The 21,679-nt window shown below is 36.0% G+C and overlaps 1 protein-coding gene across 1 annotated transcript; it reads left to right on the forward strand.

The window, feature by feature from the left end:
• The first annotated feature begins 490 nt into the window (after positions 1-490).
• LOC103027759 (ribosome quality control complex subunit NEMF) lies at positions 491-21,668 on the forward strand. The gene is made up of 32 exons (XM_022672622.2): positions 491-656; positions 1,806-1,874; positions 1,979-2,081; positions 2,181-2,306; positions 3,026-3,174; positions 3,771-3,838; positions 3,943-4,032; positions 4,981-5,054; positions 5,149-5,219; positions 5,315-5,390; positions 5,514-5,654; positions 6,669-6,877; positions 6,984-7,178; positions 7,919-7,982; positions 8,071-8,159; positions 9,375-9,478; positions 9,577-9,639; positions 9,993-10,105; positions 11,003-11,060; positions 11,622-11,680; positions 12,255-12,375; positions 13,162-13,417; positions 14,372-14,414; positions 14,572-14,621; positions 14,713-14,860; positions 15,247-15,324; positions 16,457-16,645; positions 17,474-17,512; positions 18,911-19,017; positions 20,576-20,619; positions 20,703-20,782; positions 21,285-21,668. Exons 1-32 carry the CDS (start codon positions 598-600, stop codon positions 21,360-21,362), a joined length of 3,213 nt encoding a protein of 1,070 aa, XP_022528343.1. The 5' UTR covers positions 491-597; the 3' UTR covers positions 21,363-21,668.
• The last annotated feature ends 11 nt before the right edge of the window (positions 21,669-21,679 follow it).

Raw genomic sequence — 21,679 nt, forward strand, 5'->3', positions numbered from 1 at the left:
TAAACAAATGTCTATGTATACACATATTACATGCTATGTTCACACGGTCACAGAGGTTTTTGTTCTTTTTCAGGATTTTAACAGCCTGATGTATTGTTTCTTAAGTCTATATTTAATAATAAAATAATTAATTTTTATTGTATGCTCTCGTTATTGTTTTATTTTATCTACTCTATTCAAGTATAAATTGAACTTGGAGCGTCTTTTTGTGTTTGTTTGTTTTTTTAATCAGAGCGTTTGCACAGCGTTGTGCTATGTGTCTTTTTAACGTAAAAAGCCAGTGTTTTCAGCCTCGTTCATGCATGGAAATAGATTCTTGATACCTTTTTAAATGTGTACTTTTTCATGACAAATTTTATTTATTTATGTATGTAATTTTTCGTCCTCCAAATTCACTTGTTACCGTTCTACTTCTACACACAATCCGAAACTTACTTCGACTTTTTTTTGACCACATGCGTTGGAGCAAAAAACAAACAGGCTTCCGTAGGGTATGACACGCATGCGCAGTGGCAGTCTTGTGCTGTGTGTGGTGTTGAGTCTCCGGAGAAGAGCAGATGAGAAGAAGTGTAACCTGTGTTTTTTCTTTCTGACAGGATGAAAAGCAGGTTTAACACAGTGGATATCAGAGCAGTGATCTCTGAAATTAACGCCAAGTAAGGACTGAATTCTGCTGCTGTATTCTGAATTCTGCACACAGGGAGAGGGAGTGGGGAGCTGGGTATTGCTAATTAATGTAGGCAGACATTAAACCTGTGCTGCTTCATGTGCTTCATTTCATCACTCTTTAAAAGATTGTAAATGTTCTGCATTATTTTTATATAAGTTTAGGTCAGAGAAACCTGACAGCTGTGTGTCAGCAGTCTATGGCTGCTGTTTTCTTCCTTGTCTCGCACATTAAAACCAGTTTTATAAAGTTACTCTGTAAATGTAACTTACTGATTTGTCAATGATTAATTTTGCTGTCGTATTGTTTAATGAAATTATGCTTCATTAATTAGATTTCATTAAACGTCACTGCTATTAAGAAGGTACACTTAAGTACAAGAATTTAACTAGATGTGCAAAATTGTGACCAATGACCATAGCTATAAATAAGTGCAAATATGATATCAGTCAGCTTTTATTTCCTGTCGGTAATACATTGAGGGTAACCCTCATTTTGAATGCAACAAATAATAAAATTATAAATAAAGAAGAAATATAATAATTCAGAACAAAAAGATATGCAGACAGGCTAAGATGTAAAGCAATAAAATAAAGAGATAAATAATTAGCATACTAAAATATAAACACAAATAGAGGACTAAAATAACACCAAAATAGTAAGTAAATACAGTAATAAAACGTATGAAAGGATTCATTTAATAAAATAAATAAAATGGCTTAAAGGAAAACCTGATTATATTCCATAGATTTTTAATTTGGTAAAATCAAAGAAACTCATCATTTTTGGGTGGTCTATTTTTTCCCAGAGCTGTGTGTATAATATATTTACAATAACATTAAGTTACAAACTAAATACAAATGCTAGCTTAAAATGTATATTTATTTGTTATCTATTTTATCTTATTTTCATTTAATTCATGAGCTGGAATAGGAAGGTGCAATAATTGTAAAAGTCAGTTTCCATACAAATCTTCATTAAATGCCAAATGCCATTAAACCCATTCTCATCCACTCTTGTTCATTTATTTCTCTAGTGAATTTAGACTGCATAAGCAAGATAAATGTGCTCATAATCATTGAATGGTATGAGTGGGTTTAAAAATCATTAAAAAAATATATATTTTTATTCTCCTCAGCTATGTCGGGATGCGAGTGTACAATGTCTATGACATTGACAACAAGACCTATCTCATACGACTCCAGAAGTAAGTGATCCAGTACAGCCAGTATTGTTATTGAGTGTTGGTAGTGAGCATGTTTAAATCTGATTCCATGAGATAATCATTTCCAAAATTCTTTTCTTTTTCAGGCCGGACAGTAAAGCAGTATTACTGATTGAGTCTGGAATACGAATTCACTCCACAGAGTTTGAATGGCCCAAAAATCTCATGCCCTCCGGTTTTGCCATGAAAGTAAGCATGTTGGATTTTAGTACAGGGATCACCTATTAGTTATTTGTACTACAAATGAAATATATTGCATTTGTTTCAATTATTTATATTCATTTTTAGTGCCGAAAGCATCTGAAGTCAAGAAGACTGGCGCATGTGAAGCAGCTTGGTGTGGACAGAATCGTGGACATTCAATTTGGGTCAGACGAAGCTGCATACCATCTCATAGTTGAGTTGTATGACAGGGTAAGCAAACTTGGGATTTTTTCCAAACAATTATCTCCAAAAAAAAAAAAAAAACTATTTATAGTTGCAGTCTAAATGCTTTCATTTTAGAAAGTGTTTAAATCATAACTGGCTGTATAAATTTTATAATATCAATGAAAAATTACTTTATTTCAGTAATTCAGTTCAAAATGTGAAACTCATATATTATATAGACGTATTACACACAGAGTGATCTATTTTGAGTGTTTATTTATTTTATTGTTGATGATTATGGCTTACAGCCAATAAAAACTCAAAAATCACTATCTCAGAAAATAGAATATTATATGAGTACTTTTGGTACTTTTGGTAGTGTGGGCAGTGTGCCAAATCCTGCTGGAAAATGAAATCTGCATCTCTATAAAAGTTGTCAGTAGCAGAGGGAAGCATGAAGAAGTGCTGTAAGATTTTGTGAGATAACAAAACTGCACTGACTTTAGACTTGATAATAAAACACAGTGGATCAACACCAGCAGATAATATTTGATATGTAATATATGAATTTTACATTTTGAACTGAATTACTGAAATAAACCAACTTTTCAATGATATTCTATCTTTTTGAAATTCAGAAGTGTAATATTTTACACAATTTTTTCACAACTAAACTTTACATTACTTTTTACATTTACAACAAATAAAGCCTTTTTTCATTTTATACTAAGATCCACTTTAACTTGTGTGTTTTGCATTTACAGGGAAATATAATCCTAACAGACCACGAGTACACCATACTGAACCTGTTGCGCTTTCGCACTGATGAGGCAGAGGACGTGAAGATTGCAGTGAGGGAACGCTACCCTGTGGAGAATGCCCGGCCTCCTGAACCCCTCATCAGCCTGGAAAGGTAAGTCCATGGTAAATCATTTAAAGTAATGGTGGCCATTTATTGCAGATCTTGGCACTGTTACAACTAGAGATGCTCAATTATATCATAATTATAACAATATGGATTAAATGCTGCAAAAGGACAAACTGGCCACATTAATTAATTGAAAAAAGAAATTTGTAACAGAAGTCAATGGTCTAGAATGTCATGGTACTACTAATCATGCACTCCAAATATCTCCATATATTACATTACATTACATTACATACATTACATTATCCAGGATTATAGTAAAATAAATTATACTGGACAGATATAATCTGTCTCTAGTAGATATATAATAAGAAATGAGAACAGTATGAATTTTTCTTTTGCTTAAAACAAACAAACAAACAAAAAAAACTAGCACCCTGATGTGATAATTAAGGGCGGGTGATATGGCACCATATTTCAGGGTATAATATTGTTCATAATATACAAAAATGATGGAAATATTATTGCGTACGATACGATATGGCACATCCCTACTTGCAGTGATATTTTCTATTACTGTACTTTACTCTTTACTGTATTTATTTAACTGTGATTTGCTGATGATGTGCTGTTGTTTCTAGGCTCACAGAGATTGTAACCAAAGCTAACAGCGGAGAGCAGATCAAAAGGATCCTGAATCCCCATCTCCGTAAGTTTTATTTTTATGTAGAAAAAGTGTCATTTTAAAAAAAAAAATATTCACCTATAAATCTGTGACATTTCTGTATGTTTTTCTTGTTTGTATCTCCTTAGCATACGGAGGCACTCTCATTGAACATTGCCTTATAGAAGTCGGTCTTCCTGGTTTCATGAAAATTGACAACCAGTTTAACATTACAGAGGGTTTGTTTTCGTCTAGTTGTTACAGTTCAACATATCTTCACGTTAACCACAATAAAACAGTCAATCAAGAACAATAAAAAACAACCCTAAAATTAAAATAACAAGGACTTTCTCCAAATTCATAGCCTTATGGGCAGTGTCCTCCAGTTTACTGATATTAATAATAAAACAGTCTGTTTCAAATCCCACCAAAGATCTTCTATGAGACAGACAGAAAACCACTTCAGAATCTTCCAGGACTTCTTCTGCGACCAAGCACTGGTGAATTTTTCAGTATTCTTCAGTTCATTGTCCTGTAGGAAGGTACAATGCTTAATTGTAGGCAGAGTGTTCGTTCCTGCATATGCTTCATCCTTCCTCCCCCAGACATACCACTAATTCACTGGTCCAAAAAGGTCCAGTGTTGTTTCATTTGCTCCTCAGAACAGAATCCTTAAACTCCTGTGGATTATTTATATGGTTTAAAGCTAGGGCTCCAGCTAGTGTAGCTCTTAAGCCTGCAATAGTCATTAAAAGTGTCATATTGGGCCCTATATTAGTTATCTGTAGGCAACAACATACCATGCAGCTTGATTTAGGGCGTGTCAGTGTGTCTTTGCCATAGTAAAGATAGCAAAAATACATCTTGCATGGCTCGAAATGCACAAAAGGCATGGGTGAACAGCAATGTTAGGCATGCAGGCAAAATAAATAAAAAAAATATTGGAGGGGTGTAAGATAGCAATGAGCATCACCCTGCGCCTTGCACAGGGTGTGCGTAGAGCCCATAGAATTACATTTGGAGAAAACTCTTAGCTGTGTTAACACTTATTAGTTATATTGCTTTTGTTTGACTGGTTTATTTGCAAACAGCTAAAAATTTGTACATTTTATTTTTTATTTTTTAAATAATTATTTTAATTGCAGTTGTATATAAAATGTTTTGTCATTTTATTAATAAACTTGCAGCTGGACCAAAACTTTTGGAAGCATTGCAGTTGGCAGAGATCTATATTGAAAAGGCAGGAAACTTCAATGGAAAGGTTGGTAAGATTTATGGAAAATATAACATTGTAATAGATATTTGTTTATTCTTTATGGTGGCAATTAAATCATCATTTCTGCCTTGACCTTAAGGGTTACATCATTCAGAAAACTGAAAAGAAGCCAAGTATGACTCCAGACAAGCCACACGAGGAATTACTCACGTATGTTCATCCATTCATTATGTTATAATATCTATATCTATAATGTATTTATTATATACATATTTATAAAACATATCCATTTTTTGGCCTGATAGGTATGAAGAGTTTCACCCATTCCTATTCGCCCAGCACTCAAAGAGCCCGTATGTTGAATTTGAGTCTTATGATAAGGTTTGTGCTCATTTCTCTTTCTTTTGCTCTTCTTCTACATTGAATTAGTGAATGTTTCTGTTAACATTTTAATAAATTCCTCATATTTATGAATTATATTCCATTTTCACTTTGTGCTTTTAGGCTGTCGATGAGTTTTTTTCCAAGATGGAGAGTCAGAAGATTGACATTAAAGCCCTTCAGCAGGAGAAACAAGCCATGAAGAAGCTGGAGAATGTCAAAAAGGACCATGAGCAACGGTTGGAGGCCCTACATCAGGCTCAGGTGTTGTTTGCTGTAAACAGTTTAATAAGAAAATATTATATCAGACTTTAAAGTGGACATATTATGCAAAACTCACTTTTTGTGTGTTTTTGTATTTTTACTTGGGTCTCGTAAACCCATGTAAACACATCCATTTATTTTCTGTAAATCAGTTGCAGGAGTTTGGGGCCAGGAATCATATGCTTCTTTAAATGGCAAATTAATTAATTTTTATTTGATTATTCTAAATGACTATTTAGTGCTTGTTTATTTTGTGCTAAAATTGTCTTTTTTTCTGCATTGCTAAAGTATCAGATCGGGACACAGTATCGACAGATACTCAAAATCGAATTTGGACTTATTAGGGACATCCCTAATTATTGCTTTAAATTTATGGAGACATGGGCTCTGATTGATTAAAAGATCGCTGATTTGAATCCTGGTCATGCAGCTTGTCATCAGCTACCAGAGCCCTGAGAGAGCACAATTGGCCTTGCTCTCTCTGGATGGGTATATGGGGCTCTTTCCCCTCATCGCTCCTAGGGTGATGCTGATTACCACAAGGCTGCGTCTGTGAGCTGATGTATCAGAACCGAGTCGCTGCGTTTTCTTCCGAGTGCGTTGTGATGCTACTCGGAAATTCTGCATCAGCAGCAGTTGGAAAAGAGGCAGTGGCTGATTTCACACGTATCGGTGGAGGCATGTGCTAGTCTTTACCCTCCTAGTGTTGAGGCATCACTAGTGATAGGGGGAGTTCTAATGAGTGGGTTGGGTAATTGGCCTTGTAAATTGGGGAGAAAATTAGTTAAAAATGAGAAATAAAATCATAATTTATGGAGACATAATTTATGAAGGACATTGGGTGGCACAATGCTAATATGCCAAAGAGTCGAAACACAGAGAACATTACCTAGTTTACAATTCTGGTTACATTACAAATGTATGAGCAAATGGCATCCACTTTGTAGATTCTTTGCATTGAATACAGCTTATTTTCATGTCTCTGAGATGACGGGTGTATTCTGTATTCTGCAGGAGGTGGACCGTTTGAAGGGGGAGCTGGTGGAGATGAATCTGCCCATGGTGGAAAGAGCTCTGCAGGTGGTAAGAAGTGCTCTTGCCAATCAAGTGGACTGGGCAGAAATCGGGCTCATCGTCAAAGAAGCTCAGGCAGCTGGAGACCCTGTGGCTTGTGCCATCAAAGAGCTGAAACTACAAACCAATCACATCACTATGCTGCTGAAGTAAGATACTTCTGTTCCTTCTAAGAGGAGGAGAAGTTAGAATTCTTTTGAATTTAAGACAAACATGAAAGGATTAACGAATAATGAATGACATCTTTCTCCACAGGAATCCATATACTGGTTCAGAAGAGGGAGAAGCACAGGAGGAAGAGTCTTCAGTGGACAAAACTGAGGGCTTACAGCAGCAAAAGGGGAAGAAGAATAGAAATAAAGATAAAGGACAGAAGGGCAAGATCGAGAAGAACAAACCCGTTCTGGTGGATGTAGACATCAGTTTGTCTGCATACGCCAATGCAAAGAAGTGAGTTTACAGCATATGACCAAAAAGAAAGACTTTTGATCTTTACTTCCAAATATAAACAAAAATTTAAGCTTTAAATGACGCACTGCTGCTGAATTTACTGCTGCATTCACTGTCCATTTTTCAGCTCCACTGGAAATTTAAATCCACATCTCCATAAAAGTTAGTAGCAGAGGGAAGCAAGTGCTGTAAGATTTTGTGGGAAAACAAAACTGCACTGACTTTAGACTTGAAAATAAAACACAGTGGATCAACAGCAGCAGATGACAGACATGTCTCTCCAAACCATCACTGATCATCAGTAAATTTTACTTTATTTCATTTAAAGTAAATCAAGGGAGCAGAGTCTGGAGGAAGAGTGGAGAGACACACAGTCCAAACTGCTCGAGGTCTAGTGTGAAGTTTCCACCAATCAGTGATGGTTTGGAGAGTCATGTCTGTCATCTGCTGGTGTTGATCCACTGTGTTTTATTATCAAGTCTAAAGTCAGTGCATTGTTTTCCTGGAAAATCTTACTTAAAATCTCACTTCATGCTGCCACAACCATCAACAATAAAATAAATAATAAAAGAAATTATGACGCACAAACATTAGAGAGGTAGATAGGGTAGATTATTATCTGTTATTCTGAATAAGAGTTTAAAAGTAAAAGCAATAAAGAATGTTTTTCCCTTATAATGTTTTACTTTGACATTGTTTTTTCTGTCACTTATACAAATATAAATGTAATCTCCTCCTAGGTATTATGATCACAAGCGAAGTGCTGCCAAAAAAGAGCAGAAAACTGTTGAAGCTGCAGAAAAGGTAAAATAATAATAGCATATCTTGATGTAGAGTTTTTAAAATATTAATTGTATTTACAGAGTTTATTGTGCAAAAAATGTTCATCCAGGCCTTCAAATCTGCTGAAAAGAAGACCAAACAGACCCTTAAGGAGGTTCAGACCGTTACAACCATTCAGAAAGCAAGAAAAGTCTACTGGTGAGACACATCTGCCTGTCATCTAGCTGTCAACACACTGCTCTGATTCTACTTGTCATAGCTATTATACACGTGGACAGAATTGTTGGTACCCCTTTGGTTAATAAAAGAAAAAACAACAATAGTCACAGAAATCTTAAACCTTAAATCTGACAAAAGTAATAATAAATAAAAATGCTATGAAAATGAACAAATGAAAGTCAGACATTGCTTTTTTTAACCATGCTTCAACAGAACTATTAAAAAAAACTCATGAAACTGGCCTGGACTGAAATGATGGTACCTTTTGTTGCATAACCTTTTGAGAAAATCACTTCAATCAAACGATTCCTGTAAGTGTCAATGAGACTTCTGCGCCTCTTAGCAGGTATTTTGGCCCCACTCCTTATGAGCAAACTGCTCCAGCTGTCTTAGGTTTGAAGAGAGCCATTTCAGCCTCTTCCAAAGATGCTAGGAATAGTCCAATGTTTTCCTCCTAGACATTCGTGGGTGTTTTTAACTGTGTGTTATTCTGTTTCAAGATCTGTTTCTGACACTGTGCAGCACATTTCTCTCTAGAATCAAATCTTGATAGTCTTGAGATTTTATTGTACCCTGCACAGATTCAAGACACCCTGTGCCAGATGCAGCAAAGCAGCCCCAGAATATAAAAGAGCCTCCACCATGTTTCACAGTAGGAACAGTGTTTTTGTCTTGATATGCTTCACATAGGACATTCTTCCAGAAGCTTTGTGGCATTTCAACATGTAGTTTGGCAAATTCCAGTCTGGCTTTTGTATGATTTTGTTTTTAACAATGGTGTCCTCCTTGGTTGTCTTCCACTTTGTCCACTGTGGCTCAAACAAGAATGAATGGTGCAATCTGGCACTGATGTTCCTTGAGCTTAAAGTTCACCTTTAGAAGTTTTTCTGGGCTCTTTTGTTGCCATTCGTATAATTCGTCTCTTTGATTTATCAGCAGTTTTCCTCCTGCGGCCACGTTTATTTTTGTTCAGGCTTGTTTCATGAGGTTACCTTTTTAAATAATTATGTTAAACCACAGTTTAAAATCAATGTCAGATTTTCATTTTTTTTTTGTATTATTTCTTTGATTCAAGTTATTTCTGTGAATTTTGTGGGTTTTTCTTTCATTAACCAAGGGGTACCAACAATTTTATCTATGTGTGTGTACTAGGCAATTCTGATAACTTCTTTGGTGTCTTCTTTTTGGTGTCAGGTTTGAGAAGTTCCTCTGGTTCATCAGCTCTGAGAACTATCTTGTCATTGCTGGACGAGATCAGCAGCAGAATGAGATGATAGTCAAACGTTACCTAAGAGCAGGTACAGTTGGGTATTTTTAAAGTTTTGTGTGTTTATTTCTGTGTTCTTTTGCCCTCAAACTTCATGGAAAATTATGTTGCTAAAATATCTTTTCTCAGGGGACATCTACGTCCATGCTGACCTCCATGGAGCCACAAGCTGTGTCATCAAGAATCCCTCTGGTATGAGTTTCTTTTTAAACCCTGAAGATATTTATGTTTCTTTGGTTAGATGAAATGATGATGAACCACATTGAAGTAAGTTGTACCAAAGATGTATTCAAGCAGTACAGATACAAGGACAGACAAAGAAGATAGCAGCTAAATAGTAATAGCTAAAATGTAGTCTAATCTAAACGTAGGGTACTTTCCAATGGATATCAAAGGCTGGGAGGATGTAAAAAAAAAAAAAAAAAAAAAAATCCCTTCAAAATCCTCTATACTGAAGTAAATGTAACTATTTACTACGTATGTTTCACATGTCTGAGTATACACACTCAATCGATCCATTGCTGAGTTCTTTGCTGCTGTTGCAGGTGAGCCTGTTCCTCCACGTACACTGACTGAGGCTGGGACCATGGCTGTGTGTTACAGTGCTGCCTGGGATGCCAAAGTGATCACCAGCGCTTGGTGGGTCCACCATAACCAGGTGAGATGTTGCGCTGTTTAGTGACAGATGCAGCTGTAAACTATACACTGTAAAAATGAAAAAGTTGAGAAATTTCAAGGCAATTTACTGCACTAGAGTTTTGAGGCCAACTCAAACTTTTAAGCTTTGGAAAACAAAAACAAACAGTTGTGCCAACTACAAATCTTTAATTTATATAATTTATTTTTTATATGTATCAAAACTTTAAATATTTACTTTGTGGTGTTAGTTGGCCTCATTTAAGTTTCATAAAATGTGTTTTGTAAGTTCTGCTGACTACCCTTTACTATTGATTAATTATTTTATTTAATCACGTTTTACATAAATTAAACACTATGTTTTTTGTTAATTCAATTTAGCAACAGAGTACCTCTGACTACTACATAGTCATAAACACAGTAACTTGCTTTTACAGCCTTTAACACTGAGGCCAGGCAGTTCACTATTATAGAACACATATATAAATCCCAAGAGAAGGCAGCAGCAGCCTGTAAAGAATTTAAAAAAATGAGAACACTGATGGTGAGTGAGAGATGGGAGGACACGTCCAGTATGCAAAATAGCATGACCAACATCAGGTGAAAATCTGTGCATAATTGCTCAATAGACCCTTATTTAACCGAAGAGTCAAACTGAGCATGTGCAGAGTAGTTGGCTTGGTCTCAACCAGGGTTTAATTACAATTTATTCATTTTTCCAAAAAAGATTATTTAGTTAGACCAACTTTCAATAAGAAAGGTAATAAAGCTAGTTGATGCAGTTAGTTTGCTGTTGTTTACAGTGCAATTCAATATTTCTTATTCAGCTGACTTAAAAATCACATTATGGATAACTATTTTTTTTTTTACAGTGTTACAAGTTACAGTTGTTATAATGTTTTTGTATTTCCTTTTTCAGGTATCCAAGACAGCTCCAACAGGAGAGTATTTAACCACAGGAAGTTTCATGATTAGAGGTAGATATTGGTATATGTCAGTAATAATCCATTAATCCGAAGTGTTGGTTCTACAATACCTAATCAGAGAAGGCTCTCATGCAGACAAATATTAATGCATAAGCTCAATTTAATTTCATTTATTAGTACATATTCATTCCTGTTTTTTTATGGCATTAATTACAGAAAGGAAATAAATAAAAGAAAGGAGTTAGGTCCAGTGATCTTCGTGATGCAGCGCAACACACACTCTGATTACTGGCTGTTGCTTATTTCCTGGAATAATATCCCTGGAAAAGATAATGTCTTTTTGTACTGAGATCTCAATGGACTTCACTGCGTTAATGCTGCATCACAGAAGTTTACATTGTAGTGAACAGAATCATTGCTGATGTAGTATTTGAATGTTGTTGCAGTTAAAAATGTTGTTCTTTTGGATTAGCAGTTTAAGCACTTTTTAACAAAAGAAATATGTTACCACATTTGGGAGAGTGCCCTATGATTTTCTATTCTAGCATTAACAGTTGTTCAGTAATATGATTTAATTTCAGTGTTGAAGCATTTCTTATTGTCTTCTTTTAGGAAAGAAGAACTTCTTACCTCCGTCTTATCTTATCATGGGCTTCAGTTTCCTCTTCAAGGTAAATATATATACAGCTCTGGAAAAAAATAGGAGACCACTTCAGTTTCTGAATCAGTTTCTCTGATTTTGCTTTTTATAGGTATATGTTGAGTAAAATGAACATTGTTGTTTTATGGTTTATTCTATATTATATTCTAAGTATTGTCATTTAGAGCATTTATTTGCAGGAAATGAGAAATGGCTGAAATAAAAAAAAGATGCAGAGCTTTCAGACCTTAAATAATGCAAAGAAAACAAGTTCATATTCATAAAGTTTTAAGAGTTCAAAAATCAATATTTGGTATTTTTAATCACAGTTTTAATGGATTCTTGCATGTTCTCCTCCACTAGTCTTACACACTGCCTTTGGATAACTTTATGCTGCTTTACTCCTGGTGCAAACAATCAAGCCGTTCAGTTTGGTGGTTTGATGGCTTGTAATGATCCATCTTCCTCTTGATTATATTCCAGAGGTTTTCAATTTGGTAAAATCAAAGAAACTCGTCATTTTTAAGTGGTTTCTGTATTTCTATAAATACTGTGACTATACTATTTTAGCCAGTTAACTTGGTGTAAATCTGTTGTGATTGTAGGTGGATGAGCAGTGTGTGTTCAGACATCGGGGGGAGAGGAAGGTTAAAACTGTAGAGGAAGATGTGGAGGATGTTACTTCCAGTACTGCAGATCTTCTAGAAGAAGGAGAGGAGCTCTTGGGTAATTGTACACATATACATGCAGTAGAGTATCATTTAAAACTAGTTTTAAGGCTATCATTTCATTTCAGCATCGAGATCACAGTTTGCACTTACACAGTAGGATGTGCGATGTTTTTTCAATGTCAAATAATTGATATAGGATTTGGTTGGTAGAATATGAATAATGACATTGTTCTGATTTTCCATGACATTTACCAAAGGCACATTGTAATTTATTTTACTCTATGAAGATTCTTATTTTCAGGGGGCACTGAGTAGTCTAAAGCAGCTTTTCAAAGCGCTGCCCCTATGATTGGGAGATCACTGATTCGAATCCTGGTCATGCAGCTTGCCATCAGCTGCCAGAGCCCTGAGAGAGAGCACAATTAGCCTTGCTCTCTCTGGGTGGGTAGATGGCGCTCTTTCCCTCATCACTCCTAGGGTGATGTCGATCAGCCCAAGGCATCTGTGAGCTGATGTATTGGAACCACGTTGCCGGGCTTTCTTACAGGCGCGCTGTGATGCTACTCTGCAGTGCTACATCAGTCTTGTTGATTAACACAAACGGTTATTTTGTGCTTGAACACTGCATATTGTTGGTAGTGGCTATATTTAAACATTTAAACATTATTATATCGAATATTACATTTTGAACTGTTCAAAGCTTGAAATGTAATATTTCATTCATTTTATTTCATTTTGGAATACAACTTCTTTCCACCTCTTCTTTTAAAAGTAAGTATATATCTACTATAAAAGTATTTTTTTTTATATTCCTAATCCCTATTGCCAATGTTTTCCTCAGGAGAAGATGAGGGAGAAGATGTGGATGAAGAGAATGGTAGGATGGATGAAGGAGAAGAAGCAGAAGAGTTTACAGAAACCCAGGAGATGTCAGACCAGGCGCAGCTTGAGAATGAAAAGCCAAAGCTGGAGGATGTAGAAGAACTTGAGGAAGAAGGAGAGGATGATGAAGAGGTGAAGAGTAAAGAAGAGGAAGAGAGTCCAGATATCAGCTTTCCAGACACCACCATCTCACTTACACACCTTCAGTCAAACAGGTAATATTTTCAGTGGATTAATAATCAGCAATGATCAGTGTTGCAGGTTGCAAAAGTATTCAAGTCATCAGATGTTTCTGGATCACAAATGACTTGGAGAGGTTTTCCAGCCAGTAATACAGATACTGCCAATGTACTCATACTCATCAATAAGGCCCTGATACCAATATCTGATACCTAGCTTACATTGCTACACTAATATATATATATATATATATATATTTATTCTCAGATCTCCAGCACAGGAAAGAGCACAAGCGAGCGATTAGAGAGTGTGCCCACTGGACCAGTTGTCCACCTTAAAGTCAAAGGCTACATTCACATTACCACCATGTGGCTCAAATCTGATTTTTTCATGGCTGTGTTAACGTGCCAAATCCAATTTTGTCAGATTTTAGTCACTTTCATATGTGCTTCTCTCTCGTACCCACACTGTATCTCTTGGTGCAGCTGTGCAGCTATAGCTGCAAAAACAGCAAAAGCAAACCGCCTGGTCTTTTTTCACCTTCTCAACCTGAGCATGAACTTCAGACCAGCTGTTTCCTGTTTCTCCACTCCAGCAAAAGATGCTCCACATATGAGCTGCTTTTTTTTGTTGCTGGTGAAGAAGGAGACGTTTATACACTTTATAATCCGAAAATAGACCAGAAAATAGACCAAAAAATAGTCGTTCATTGATAGTGCACTTTATAATTCAATACACCTTATAATAAATAAAATACAGTAATAGTTGCATTACACTACTTAATTCTGAGTATAAATACATGTACTCATACTCTGTTAGAAGAAAAATATTGTTATTTAATCAATGAGGTTCATGTAAAAAAAAAAAAAAAAAAGATTTATTTTTGTATTTAATAATGTTTGTCTATATAACCATTTTATACACTCACTGTAATTAGGAATATTAATAAGGTGTTTGTGTACAACTAAGTTTATCTCTTTATTTCGCAGGGGAACTTCAAATCCTGGCTTCAAACAAGAAGTTTCAAAACAGGTATATTACAAAGAGAGATGCACTCAAAATCTTACCAAGTCATGGCCTGATAATATTTTTATTTGTGTGTTTAAAAGCTCTGTTTTAAGCTCTGTTAAAAATGTATTTAATGTTATGGCACCACATTAATTTTATAACTCTTGTTTCCTCCTGACAGGACAACCCAGAGCCACAAGGCAGAAAGTACATAAGCGCCAAGCAGAGAAGGTAAAACATTCCCAATTTGTGTGTAAAATGATCTTGACCTTGTATACCAACTTACACTCTGACTGTCCTGAATGTTTCACTGGGTTCTCAGAGATATGAAGAAGAAGCAGAAACAGGATAGTGATGATCATCATGAAGAGGCAGAGATTAAAAGAGAAGAGGATCAGGATTCCTCTACAACCAGCCAGAGCTCTAAGACTGCAGGAGCTACTCAGCAGGTTCTGAAGAGGGGACAAAAGGTCAGGCTGGACTGTCACTTCTGATTATATCTATAAAACCATTGTCTAAGGCTTTACTTAGGGCAAAAGTGCCACAAACAGGGCTACATGTGGTGCAGTGGACAATGGTGATGTCACTGTGATCTGAGGATTGGAAGTTTAGATCCATATCATGCTGCTTGCATCAGCAGCCAGAGTACGAGAGAGCACAATTGGCCTTGCTCTCTCTGGGGTGTGAAGACGGCACTTTTTTTGCTTGTCACGTGTCAGAGGAAGGCACGTGTTAGTTAGTATCACTCTAGTAATGGGGAAGTTTCTTTGAATGTGGGTTGGGACCTTCCTAATGAGGAAAAATTAAATAAAATATATTGGGTTTTTTATGATCTCATTCTGGCTTCTCTGTTTAGAACAAACTGAAGAAAATCAAAGACAAATACAAAGACCAAGATGACGAGGACCGAGAGCTGATGATGAAGCTGCTTGGGGTTTGTACTACTCTCATTATTACTATTCATATGCCCTGTTCCAGAGCCAATGGATTTTTCTTAAAAAGAGGCTGGTGACCATAGAATGTTGTCAATAGAGCTGGGCAATATATTTTAGCATATTGTGATGATTTTTCTTATCTTAATTGACAATGTACATTTTTTACGCATATCAAACCGCACTAAGGGTACAAACGAACTAGAGTCCGTTTTAACCGGAACAAATAGTGCTGGTGTGAAAACATGCTGGACCTGGCAACCCTGGCTTGAGTTATCTGCAGTGTGAAAGCACTTTTTCTAAACTGCAGTGAAGACAGACAGACAAACAGGCATTGATCCCTTATGGAGGTAATTAGGATTCCAGCAGCATCATAACAGGGTACAAGAAATACACACAAGTAACAGATGGAAAGAAGTAAATTGAAAAAAAATATATCTATATGTATTGCAAAGTATTATTGCACTCGTTTAATAATTTTTGCGTATATTCCGATTTATGTTTTTATCAGTCTTTTAGAAATCATTCCACATGGTCTGGTATATGTATGAGTCTCTGTCCTCTCGTGACTCCTCCTCCCCTGTAGAGAGGAGTTGTACAGTTTTTAAACCTGAAACACCAAAACTAACTGGTCCAAACGTAAAAATTACAATGTAACAAACACATGAATCTTTAGATTTTGGTCTTATTTAGAAAACATCCTAAAACTCAGGAAAGAATTGTTACATATAGCATTTATTAGCAAAAACTGACAAGAGCTATACTTTAAACATACCTTTATGTGTTTTCGCAAATGAACTAGAACTGGGCAATATGTCGATATTTTATCATATTGTGATAGATTTTCTTTTCATGTCAACATAATGCTTTTTCAGTTCTTAAACGCTGAATATCCTCTTCAGTTGGATGATTTGTGGCAAAAAAAACTATTTGAACAGTAGTTTATAAGTTAAGTTTTTAAGTTTTCAGTGAATATCGTTAGATACTATTTTTCCACATCGCCCAGCTCTAAAATTAAATATTTATATGCTCGAGAGAGAAATAATCACAGACCAGATCTGCAAACTTCTAATTTACTCCTTTAGGCAAGTAACTTCTTATTATACACCAACAACTAAAACCCTCTTCCTACAGTCTGCAGGTGGCAGTAAAGAAGAAAAAGGAAAGAAGGGAAAGAAAGGAAAAGGAAAAGAGGAGCCAGTGAAGCGAGCACCACAGAAAGCTCCCCAGAAGCACAGAGAAGCCAAAACTACAGGGAATAAGGCTGAGGGGGCTGAGGACACCGGCCCTGCAGGAGAAGGAACCACTGAACAGGAAGACAAGGTACACTTTTTTTTTTTTTTTTTCATTATCAAGTGTCGGTTGTTTATACCTCATTTATAACACAGTACAATATATATCTCTGTGAAGTAGGTAGTCCAAATAAATCAAATTTACACCTTTTTGTCCATGCTCTGGTTTTAGTTACTTAGACAACATAAAGAGGTGTGAACAAGTATTTGCCTCTTTAGAGAGTTTTTGCTTTTTTGTTATACTTACATTTTTCAGATTATCAAACAAACTTTAATATCAGACAAATATAACATGAGTAAATATACAGACCCGTTTTTTGATTATTTCATTTATTATGGAAAAAAGGTTATCCAATTAAACCTAGTGGCACTATGTGAAAAAAGGTTGCCCACCCATAAATGAACTCTGATTAATCACATTAAAAAAAAAAAAAAGCTGCATTCAATTTTACTACTAACCTCAACCAGGCCTGATTACTGCCAGACCTGTAGAATCTAGAAATCGCTTAAATAATAGAACCTGTCTGACACCATGAAGCAGATAAATGATCTCAAAAAGCAACACGTCATGCCCTGATTCAAGATTATTATTGTCATTCAAGATAACACATCATTTCAGAAAAAAAAGAAAATCATACTAGAAGTCAAACATGGTGGTGGTTTGTTGCTTCAGGACCTGGACGACTTGCTGTAATTGATGGAACCATGAATTGTTCAGACGTACTTGGGTTCTGCAGCAGGACAATGATCCAAAACACACCAGTTTTGAACCTATTAATTACAAACTAGAAACTAGATTAGTGTATATAAGCTTTCTGCAGTGCTGTTGCTTAACTATATTAATTTGATTGATCTCTAGGAGGCTGACGATTTGGACCAGGACAACCCCGGGGCAGAGGTAGGTAGTCTCTATATCTTGTGCTCCTCATAAACATGAAGAACAAGAGCAACAGGTTATATTATGCTGGAATGAAGTTAGGTTTCCTGATTTTTTATAATGAAAGTACCATAATGGTGGATTTCACACCCTGCATACAGGTGCATCTTAAATAGAATATCATTAAAAAGTTAGTTTATTTCAATAATTCAGTTCAAAATGTGAAACATATATAGATGTTGGTTATGGCTTACAGCTAATGAAAACCCAAAAATCAGTGTCTCAGAAAATTCCAATGGATACAAAGGAAAATGGAAAAAAGACCAATGGATACTTTTGGCAGTGTGGGCAGTGTGCCAAGTCCTGCTGGAAAATGAAATCTGCATCTCCATAAAATCTGTTAGCAGATGCAACACCAGCAGATGACATCTCTCTAAACCATCACTGATCATCAGTAAATTTTTTCATTTCATTTGTAAATCAAGGGAGCAGAGTCTGAAGGAAGAGTGGAGAGACACACAGTCCAAACTGCTTGAGGTCTAGTGTGAAGCTTCCACCAATCAGTGATGGTTTGGAGAGACATGTCTGTCATCTGCTGGTGTTGATCCACTGTGTTTTATTATCAAGTCTAAAGTCAGTGCAGTTTTGTTTTCCCACAAAATCTTATAGCACTTTATGCTTCCCTCTGCTGATAACTTTTATGGAGATGTGGATTTCATTTTCCAGCAGGACTTGGCACACTGCCCACACTGTCAAAAGTACCAATTGGTCTTATATGATATTGTAATTTTCTGAGAAACTGATTTTTGGGTTTTTATTGTCTGTGAGCCATAATCATCGACAATAAAGGAAACAAACACTTTAAAGTAGATCACTCAAAAGAAGCGGTGCCTGGATTCACGTGTTTTGGAGAAAGCATGTGTTAGTCTTCACCCTCCTGGTTTGTTGGGGCATTACTAATATGGGGAGTCCTAATGAGTGGGTTGGGTAATTGGCTGTGTAATTTGGGGAGAAAATGGGGAAAAAAATTAGAAAAAAAATACATCACTCCGTGTGTAATACATCTTTATAATATATAAGTTTCACATTTTGAACTGAATTACTGAAATAAAGTAACTTTTCAATGATATTCTAATTTTTTGAGAGGCATCTATAGGTGTAATCTGTTCTAATAAGAGTGCATTTAAATTTACCTCCCAATAGCATTTGGTAAATGTAAAATGATGATAAGGATAAAGAAGGGGTCGTTGAACCACTTGGGTTGTTGTCATGTTGCATGGTTCACCTTTGCTTTAGTATTTCAACAGATGGCCTCACATTGTTACAATATATTCTTCAAATATATTCAAATATTTTTTGCAGCTGTTTATTCTTGTGGTTGTGCCTTGTTTGTTATGATATATGTTGCCTATTTTTCAGGAAGGAGAGAACTTTCTGGACTCTCTGACTGGTCAGCCACATCTGGAAGATGTACTGTTGTTTGCAGTCCCTGTATGCGCCCCCTACACAGCCCTCTCCAATTACAAGTAAGTTACCCATGTTTTCTTCACCTATAACCATATACAGTTAGGCCCTGAACTATGTAGACAAAATCTTCATTATTTTAACTCTGCATGACACCACTCTGATCTTAGGGTCACCTGTCCAAAGAACACTGTTCCAGAACTGGACAGGCTTTTTAACTGGCTTTTGGTCAAGTCTAATCTGGCCTATTAATGGTTTTCACCTTGTGGTGAACCCTCTGTATTTGCTCTCATGAAGTCTGATCTTTATGGTGGACTGAGATACTGATATACCCTCTTCCTGGAGAAATTTCTCTTTACTACAGAGTAAAAAAAAATTGGGTGCCAGTTTTCGATACTTCGCATTAAACATGCATAAATGTAGTTTAAGCAGTTAAAGAAATGCTGTTGCTTTTGTTCTTAATAAAGTGGTCATTGTTTGTCAGTTCCATAGACTGTGTATAGCTGGACAGAGCATCGTCTCTCAAAAGTGAAGCCACCACAGGTCGGGCGCCCCCTGCTGTTCGGCTGCAGAAAGCTGTATAACCCCACCCATCCCCATAGGTTTCAATGGCAAAACAGACAACTTTCAATCACGTTTTTTTCTAATATACTGTAATTCTACCTCCATTATTTAAATGTAACAGCTAGTGTAACCTCTGCTTATATTGTCACATTTTTATATCCCCACAGAATTCGTTTTTAAAAACGTTATTCAGCTCTATTCAAAAAGGTGTGGTTATTGTAAAAGGGCTGGTTATGGGCGGGACCAATAACAGACCGTCAGCTCTGCCCCGCTCCGCTCTGCAGCCTGTGACCTCGAGGCAGCTCTCAGGGGCGGGGTTATTTAAATACAGCGCCCATCTTTTTTACAGTCTCTGGTCAGTTCCAACAAGATTGTAAAATATAACAGTCTCTTATGGTGACAGTATGAGAATGAGATTACACATCAGCTGTTAAATAAATACATTGTGCGAGAATAGTTATTGCTTTTTGCATATTTTCGTTGCAATTTAGAAAAAGTACAGTTTGGGTATCGGTATCGAATTCAAGGTACCTTATCAGTGTTGGTATTAAAACAAATTTAAACGGTGCCCAGCCCTAGAAATAACCCATGCAGTCATTAAAATAGCTTTTTAGATATTTTCTTTAATTTCTTTTGAACCCCTGAAAAACAGAGACTTTGTAGAAAAAAGGTTGCAATTCCTAAACGATCATAGGATACTTTTATTTAAGTCTACACATCAATTCTATCTCAGTTTTTTTCATTTTAAATCCTGTGTGGTTGCATGCAGAGCCTAAATCCTAAAGATTGCGTCACTGTCCAAATATTTCTGGGCCTAACTGTAGTTGCATGTACATACTGTGCTTGGAGTTAATGAAGGATATATTTTCTTATTATATATATTTTCTTGTTATATTTTAGTACATTTTTCCTTGAAATGTTCATAATCACAATAACCATATAATCACTCCTATAAAAAATTGAGTTTACTCCTTGTTTTTTGTCAGATGCTACATAAAATTAGATAGAATAATTAAATAATTAAATTAATTAAATTGTGTTTTGTTTCTTCCTCAGGCACAAAGTAAAACTTACTCCAGGGACACAGAAGAAGGGGAAAGGTAAAGATTACAATTGCCTTACTTCAAAAAGTTGATTCAGGGAGATTATCACCTCTTACATCTGAACTTTTTGAATGTTTCAGCTGCCCGGACTGCTGTGTTCAGCTTCATGCGTGCAAAGGAAACTAGCGTCAGAGAGAAAGACCTTTTACGCAGCGTCAAGGTATGTGTGCATATAAGCCACATGATTATCTTCCTTAAGCTGGGAAAACACTGTATAATATTTGTAAACATTTGTATGACTAAATTGCAAAGTTTAAATAAGTATGCATCTAGGGGGAGCCAGTCCGAATCCTGGTCATGCAGCTTGCAGTCAGCTGCCGGAGCCCTGCAAGAACAAAATTAGCCTTGCTCTCTCTGGGTGCGCAGATGGCACTCTTTCCCCTCATCACTCCTAGGGTGATGTGGATCAGCACGAGGCGTCTGTGGGCATCACTAGTGATAGGGGGAGTCCAAATGAATGATTTGAGTAATTGGCTGAGTAAATGGGGAGAGATAGTCAATGTGTGAGGTGTTAACCACTTGTATGATACACAATGCACAGAATAACACAATTAAAATTATCACACAGTGTCATTATTCAAGTGTTAGAAAATCAACATTTCTTTACTGTTTAATCTGGATGATGTGTTAATTTTACCCTTCTTTGTTTGTCTTTTAAATAGGACACAGATCTGTCAAGAAACATGCCTGGAAAAATGAAAGTCTCTGCTCCAAATCTGCTGGCAGCCAAGAAAAAGTGATATTTTTAAAGACAACAAACTGTTTTTGAGAAGATTGAGTGTTTAAAGTGAGTCCTTTAAATATTTGAATTATGGGTATGATCAGGACAGGTTAAGAACCAAAGTATATAAAGTGATCATCAGACACTTAATCTACAGTTTATAGAAAGGAAGAAAATGAATCACTGAATAATGATGTCTTAACACAGATGGGAAATATAGGAAATTGGTTCACATTACAGAATGAAAGGAATTTGCATTTCAAATCTATTGTGTTTTTAACGTAAATAAATAAAATGAATATTTTTCTGTTTAATGAGGAAATAACTTTCTGTTCT

This window comes from Astyanax mexicanus, chromosome 14, assembly GCF_023375975.1.
Source record: "Astyanax mexicanus isolate ESR-SI-001 chromosome 14, AstMex3_surface, whole genome shotgun sequence".
NCBI lineage: Eukaryota > Metazoa > Chordata > Actinopteri > Characiformes > Acestrorhamphidae > Astyanax > Astyanax mexicanus.

Excerpts from the sequence above, each read along its gene's own strand:
- LOC103027759 (XM_022672622.2), top strand. The coding sequence starts at position 598 with ATGAAAAGCAGGTTTAACACAGTGGATATCAGAGCAGTGATCTCTGAA. Across the intron at positions 14,861-15,246 it reads TTCTGAAGAGGGGACAAAAG|AACAAACTGAAGAAAATCAA; the intron begins GTCAGGCTGGAC and ends TTCTCTGTTTAG. Across the intron at positions 20,783-21,284 it reads ACCTTTTACGCAGCGTCAAG|GACACAGATCTGTCAAGAAA; the intron begins GTATGTGTGCAT and ends TCTTTTAAATAG.